This window comes from Nicotiana attenuata, unplaced genomic scaffold, assembly GCF_001879085.1.
Source record: "Nicotiana attenuata strain UT unplaced genomic scaffold, NIATTr2, whole genome shotgun sequence".
Taxonomy (NCBI): domain Eukaryota; kingdom Viridiplantae; phylum Streptophyta; class Magnoliopsida; order Solanales; family Solanaceae; genus Nicotiana; species Nicotiana attenuata.
This window is the reverse complement of record NW_017675151.1, coordinates 33360-40344: the sequence shown is the minus strand read 5'-3', so window position 1 is coordinate 40344 and position 6985 is coordinate 33360. Positions and strand designations below refer to the sequence as shown.

The window sequence follows — 6985 nt, the reverse complement described above, 5'->3', positions numbered from 1 at the left end:
ATTGACTTCAAAACGTAACAGACGACTATCATAAGCCTAAAATAACTTATAACATAACCTCCTTATCATGTTAAGAACCCTAGTCTCACCCCAATAGGCATGTTATAACATTTTAAACTTATCGACTTTCGACGAAACATATTTTTCATTTAGCTTCTAAGCTTTCCAACCCTCTTGGGACTTGTTATTCACGATCTTAAAGATTTGTAACCTCCAAGGTAACATGATTAAATTACTTTGTGTACTTTCAAAGACGATCTCATTTCTGAGCTTACATCAATTGACTTACAAATACTCTCATGTACGCAAATATAGAGTGTAACAGCCAAACAATCAATGTTAACTTTAAGAAATTCAATAATTCTAAGTCTGAGTTCGGGGCTCAACCCCGTTCACAAGTAAACCTTCCTTTTCGAGAATTTTGTGAATATCTGATGTTTCGTCCTCTCCATCGTCCTTTACTAGTCTGGAGGGATTGCTGAAACCGGCTCATGTAGTTGTTATTTGCTGATTCCCTCTGCCTTGTTGCTAGATAAGGTAACTGCATTCATTTTCCTTGCAGCAGGTTGATCACCCCTAATCTTCTTGATCCCATCCGGTGTAGGGAACTTTAGCAATTGATGATAAATTGATGGCATAACCTTCATTTCGCGGATCCATGGCCTACCAAGAATCACATTGTAGCCCTTATCGCCATCCACAACTTCGAACAAGGTGGACTTTGTCACCCTCTCGGCATAGGTAGGCAACACGATCTCTCTTCGGGTCGTTACACTTGTTAAGTTGAACCCAGCCAGAAGCTTTGTCGTCGGAACTATGTTTTCGATTAACTTTTCTTGTTCCAAAACTCTCAATTGGATGACATTGGCTGAACTACCTAAATCAACCAACACACATTTAATTTTAAAATCTAAAATATTTAAAGATATTACCAGAGCATCATTGTGCGGTCAAATAAGTCCATCTGTTTCTTCCTCCGTGAAGGTGATTTCATCTTCTTTTGATGCTTCTTGGATTCTCTTGCCATGGGTGACTGATATCTTCATCTTTTCCATTGCCGAAAATGTCATCCCATTTACCTCAACCCCACCAAAAATCATGTTTATTGTTAAATGGGGTGACCCTATGGTTGGTTTTGCCGGTTTTGTTACATCTCGACTCCTCCAATAGTTCTTTTTAGCCCGACCACTTAAAAATTCTCTTAGGTGACAATTTTTAAACAGCATTGCAACCTCTTCACGAATATGCCGGTAGTCCCCAGTCCTATGATCATGTGTCCTGTAGAATTCACACTATAAATTATGATCCCTTTGACTGGGATCTGATCGAATTAGTTTTGGGAACCTTGCCTCCTTGATATTTATCATAGCTGAAACCAACTCTACTCAACTGATGTTGAAATTGTAATCTGATAGCTAGGGATATCCTGAATCCTGAGACCTCGTTGGTTCTTTATCCTGCAAAGTTCTACAACTTCTAGCATGATCTGTCCTTCTATTTAGTTCGAATCTTTTGGATGAATGAAAACTTTTAGCTCCACGCCTATTAGATCTTTTATTTGATAAATAAGGTTGGAAATGATTCCTGGATGATCTTCGGTCTGCTTCAGAATCATTTTTGAACTTTTTTTTTTTGATTTTGACTGCGATTACGACCCTTGGATGACAGCGAAGAACTCAACTGATCATCTTATATTCTAATTTTTGATCCATAAAGATTATGGATATCAGCCCATGTGGTTTCCTGAAATTCTAACAAGCTCTCATTTAGCTTCCTCGAGGCATCAGAGCTTAAAGGATTGAGGCTTTTGGTGAACGCCTCTACTGCCCATTAATCTGGTACTTCCAGCAACAACATCCTCTCCTTTTGAATCGGATCACGAATTCTCGCAACAATTCAGATTCTCCTTGAGCGATTTTGAATATATCCGCCTTTCTTGCTTGGACTTTTCTTACCCCAGCATGAGCTTCGATGAAAGAATCTGCAAGCATTTCAAAAGAATTAATTGAATGTTTAGGTAAAATATAATACCATGTTAAAGCTTCCTTCGTTAGGGTTTTGCCAAATTTCTTTAGCAAAACATATTTGATCTCGTGCGGAGCTAATCATTTCCCTTTACAGCCTGGTGTAAGTTATGATGTGCTCCTTTGCATCCGAAGTCCATCATATTTTGGAATATCCGGCATCTTGAACCTCTTTGGAATCAACTCCAGGGCCGCTCATGGTTTGAACGGTAACTGATTATAATTCTTTGAATTCAATATCGGAGGTGCCCCTAGGATCTGATTCATCAGAGCATGGAATTCTCTAGAATTTTGATCCATTCGGCCATTCATCTTCCTCATGAACCTCATGAGCTGGTCTTAAAAGGATCATCTATATTGATATCATTCTCAGATCCACTTCTTGTATTACCTGCTTGATTATCGATAAATTCAAACTCCTCTCTTGAAGCGATGTTGCCAATTCTTTGCGCTGTTTGATTTGCAGGAACGCTGGGAGGGGCTCGAACTCCTCCATTGGAATTATTTGAGGCAACTAATAGCGCTTGTTAGAGCTCAGTCATTATCCGGTCAGGTCTTGAGAGATGATTCATGGTTTTCCTTTGCTGTGCTCTCAAAAATTTTACCTTCTCGATCATCATCAATATCATCAGGGGTAGGACTCCTCACACGCCAAGTTTTTCGTTCTTCCCGGGCTGGAGTCATCTCATTTCCATCAATGTGGGTTTCACTGGTCGAATCATCTTGTTGATCTCCATCACGAAAATTATCCTTGTGCTAATTGTTTGTCCCAACATTGAGTGAGTTATTGAAATCATTTGGTGCCATATCTATTTTTGCTATACAAAAGAAAAGTGTGAAAATACGTTAGTAAAAGATGAATGGATCAAAGTAATACCATAATTTTCTATGACTCACGGTGGGCGCCAAACTGTTTACCCGTAAGTCGGTACGGTTGAATTTGTAATGCGGTTTGTAGACACGCGAATTGAATTGATCCACAAATATAAAGTAATGAAGAGAAAAAGTAAATAAATTAAGAATAATTGAAGAAAATATGAGCATGAGCCTTGGATTGAACTTCTTCGGAAGCAAAAATAATATCAACAACAAAGAGCTTAACAATATGACGTTAACAGAAACTAATATTAGTCTTTTTTCATATAAGTATTTTGTATCCTTACATGAATACAATTTTCTCTATTTATAGCAAAATTAGGAGAGGCAATCCCCAAATCAAGCTCCCCTTTAAAGTAAATAAAGACCACTCTTGATAGCCGCATAATGGTTAAGTGTGAATACTAAGATTCTCTGTAACAGCTCCTCTTTAATGCTGCCTTATTCAACTGGTATCTTGCTTTCAAATTCTTCTCTCCGATCTTGATGACATCAGGACTCACGCAACACCGACAACAAGCTTAAATCCGACGTCAGTTATTTACTGACCCATCTTCTACGTGTCTTTACTGCCACAGTTAACTTGACCAACATCCACTTGTTATCTGCTAATTTATCCTATACAGTTTGTAGTTTCATTTTGTTTACCTTTAAAATACGAGTAACAATTAAATTTGATTTGTGGTTTTAAAGATACGTGATTTAATTCAATACCAATTAATAATGAAGAGTTAGGAAGCAGAAACGAAAGAGTAAAGTGAATCAAACCAACGTTACTCAACAACAGTGACCTCGAGCCCAGGGACCTTGAGGTAGGCTTGGTATTATAAGAACAGTTATATAATAAAAGCAAAGTAAGAACAATAGAGCTAAAGGACAATGCTCATGAAAGGCAGGCGAAAAAGGTAGAGTATATTCTTTTCCCAGTGATCAGATGGTCATACAAATGATTGGGGTCCCTTTTATATAATAGGGGAACCCCAAATAAGGAATATTTCTATTTACAGTAGGGAATATTCATGATATAGCTGTCTAACCGCCTAGTACGAAATTATATAATCCTATTTCGGGATTTGCGCCATGACTTTGGGGACGTGGCAGGATCCAGCTCGTTCGGGTACAAATCCATAACGGTACTATTTTGGGTTTGAGCTCACTTGGCCCCCGGTATTCCTCACACTCTTATCTCCGGGCGTCGCACTCTGTCTTCGGGCTCAGGTCAGGTCAGGCGATCTCGATTTCGCCCGGACTCGAGCCCATAAATCGGAGGCACACGGTTTTGACCGTATATAGATAGTCCCCGCGTTTCTTAGAATAAGGTTATAAGAAACGATTTGCACCTCGATTCTCCCGAGCTTCTCATGATGACGTCATGCCCATGATGTAGGTGCTTGAAGTGACCGGAAATGTCACGTCGGTGCTCTTCCCCAAAACATCAAATGCGTGCCAGTACTGGTCGGCCATTAGCGTCGCCGAACTACCTTCGCCTTTCTATAAATATGAGGCCACTCCGTTGAACAAAGAACTGCATATATTTCATCTTCATTCACTCTGATTCTTTCTTTTCTTTTCTTCCTTCTCTAATCATCTGTTTCCATGGTTCGAGCCTGCGATCACAAAGTCGCATGGCGGCAACTTTACCAGTTACGCCAAGGCTCCTATTTTCAAAGCTTCGATTCGAAACAACGAGAGAAGGGCACTCAATCCTTCCTGCATCGGGAAATATGCGAACTTCACCCTGCTGCTCATCTCCCAAAACTTCAACCTAGTGTGGCACTTCATTCCTTTTCCTTTCTATGGAATGAGGTGGTACTATTATCTACTAACTTTTGTATCCCACATCGCCACAACTTCCCAAGGATGAATATCCTTGGATTGTTGCTCGTGCATCTTGCACCCCATTTGGTTTTTCTTGTGATGGATGGTCAGGCTACATCTCCTTGTCTTCCATTCTACTCTTTTCTTTTGCTGCTCTTTTAATGGATAATGGCCAGAAATATCAATAGAATGCTTAATCCCTGCTACTGGAAATATAGTTACATTCATCGAGGGCCCTCTGCCCAACATCTCTTCGGGCACATAGACATTTCCAAAGATCAAAATGGGGCCTCCGGGAAGGAGGCTCCCGAAGATATCGCTTTTGAGGACGTGGCCTTAAAAGTAGATTAGGTTCTTGGCTTTTGTTTTTTGATTGTTTGTTCCCGTGTAAATAACGTTCATGGGCGTTGTAGTTATATTATGTAACAATTTCTTGGAAATATAAAGGATCCCTTTCTCTCCCTTTTTGTTCGTGTTGAATTTCATTCTGTCTTTACTTGTGAAAAATTTGATTGTATAACATTAACGACTAGTCCCAATACCGGACTCTGGATATAACAAACCCTTAGGTTTTTATCGATAGATATAATACTCCTCGAGCTAAGTTTAAATAGATCCGATGTGAGCTCGGGATATCGTGACTCTTGACTCCGGGTAGAGTGAGAACGGAGTCTCGAACTGTAAGTTTTTGGCCCTTAATCCTTTCAAAGTTGGCCCTTGGGCTTTTATGTATCGGCCCTTAGGCTCTTTAAGTTGGCCCTTAGGCTCTTTAAATTGGCCCTTAGGCTCTTTAAGTCTGGCCAATTCGGCCTCTAGAATGGCCATATAATTCTTCCCTCATTTCGGATTAAAGACTTAGTGATATTTTATTATGCCTTAGCATGTGTTTTTTTTTTGTGCTCGTTGGGTTTTTCGAAGGTTCGATGTATCAGGACCTTGTTTGTTTACTGATAATCTTATACCTCTTGAGGTTTTATCGAGGGCTGGTGTTGTTGAAGCCTTTAAGTTGTTTGAGGGCTGAATTTATCGAAGCCCATTATAGTTTGCTTTTCCCGAGGGTAGCCTGATTTAACCGGTTTTTACAAAGTGTTTGAAGGCCTTGGATTTATAGCGGAAGTCGGACGTCTCCGAGCTGCATTATTTAGGCTTTAGCCTTTTTACATGACCGTAGTCATTAATATGTCCATAGCCTTCGGGAATGTCGTCTGGACTTGTTACCCGATAACTTTACGAACTTGTTCGAAAAGTTAGTCCCGAGTATATTGGCCTTGGCCTTTGTTTCGAGGGGATGCCTCTTTGAGGTCTTATGAGTCTGAGTTTTTGGTGACTCGGGTATATTGGCTGTCAATGGCAGTCTCCGAGTGTTCGGGGGTGTTTCTATGCTTTGGCTCTAGAGCCGTTTCCCGTAGGATTATAAGTGTAGAGCTCGTATAATAGTAGAATTCTTTGATATGCAAAGTTTTTTTTGATATAAACAGAATGCTTCTTTAAGTAATTTGATACATGCGTACATGTTCTGCCGTCAAGGCTAGACTATTCTATATGGACACGATTTATCTGACCGTTTGGCCCATTACAAAGTTTTCCTATCGAGACCCTCTTAGACGTGAAGTATTTTCCTCGAAAAATATAATCTCCAAGGGTGATGGCCCCGAATATTCGAGGTTGATTGAAAAGAAGCCTTGGATATTGTTGAGTTCTCCTTAGTGTCACGACCCAAACCGAAGGGCCGCGACGGGCACCCGGTGCCTTACTCAACCGAGTACCAACGTAACATATCTTTCTTATCATACTATCATGGGTAAATGAGCTAGAAAATCCTTTATGAGATAACAAGAATAAAACATAAGGGAATACTTAACGTATGATGACTCAACATGATATACAAACTTATACATGTGACATACGGGCCTATAAGGCCGACATGACCATTTGTAAACTCAAAACATAGGCCGACAAGGCCATACAAGTATCCATACACCTGACATCTATCTACAAGCCTCTAAGAGTACATAAAATCATAAAGGTCGGGACAGGGCCCCGCCATACCAATCAATACATATCCAATGCATACTGACCAAATAGGCAACTCCGGAGCAAGTGGAGTACACCAACACCTTCGCTGAGCTGATAGCCTATTAGGAGGAATGTCAACCTGTCTATCGGGACCTGCGGGCATGAAACGCAGCGTCCCCAGGCAAAAGGGACGTCAGTACGAATAAAGTACCGAGTATGTAAGGCAGGAAAGCATAAATAAGAACAGTAAT

At 40.3% G+C, this 6985-nt stretch overlaps 1 protein-coding gene across 1 annotated transcript; it reads right to left on the bottom strand.

Moving 5' to 3' along the window:
• Positions 1–500: 500 nt before the first annotated feature.
• On the bottom strand, positions 501–1100 carry LOC109219739. The gene is made up of 2 exons (XM_019384212.1): positions 1025–1100; positions 501–877 (listed from the first exon to the last, which is right to left on the bottom strand). The coding sequence occupies exons 1-2, from the start codon at positions 1098–1100 to the stop codon at positions 501–503; spliced, it is 453 nt and encodes a 150-aa protein (XP_019239757.1).
• Positions 1101–6985: the final 5885 nt, after the last annotated feature.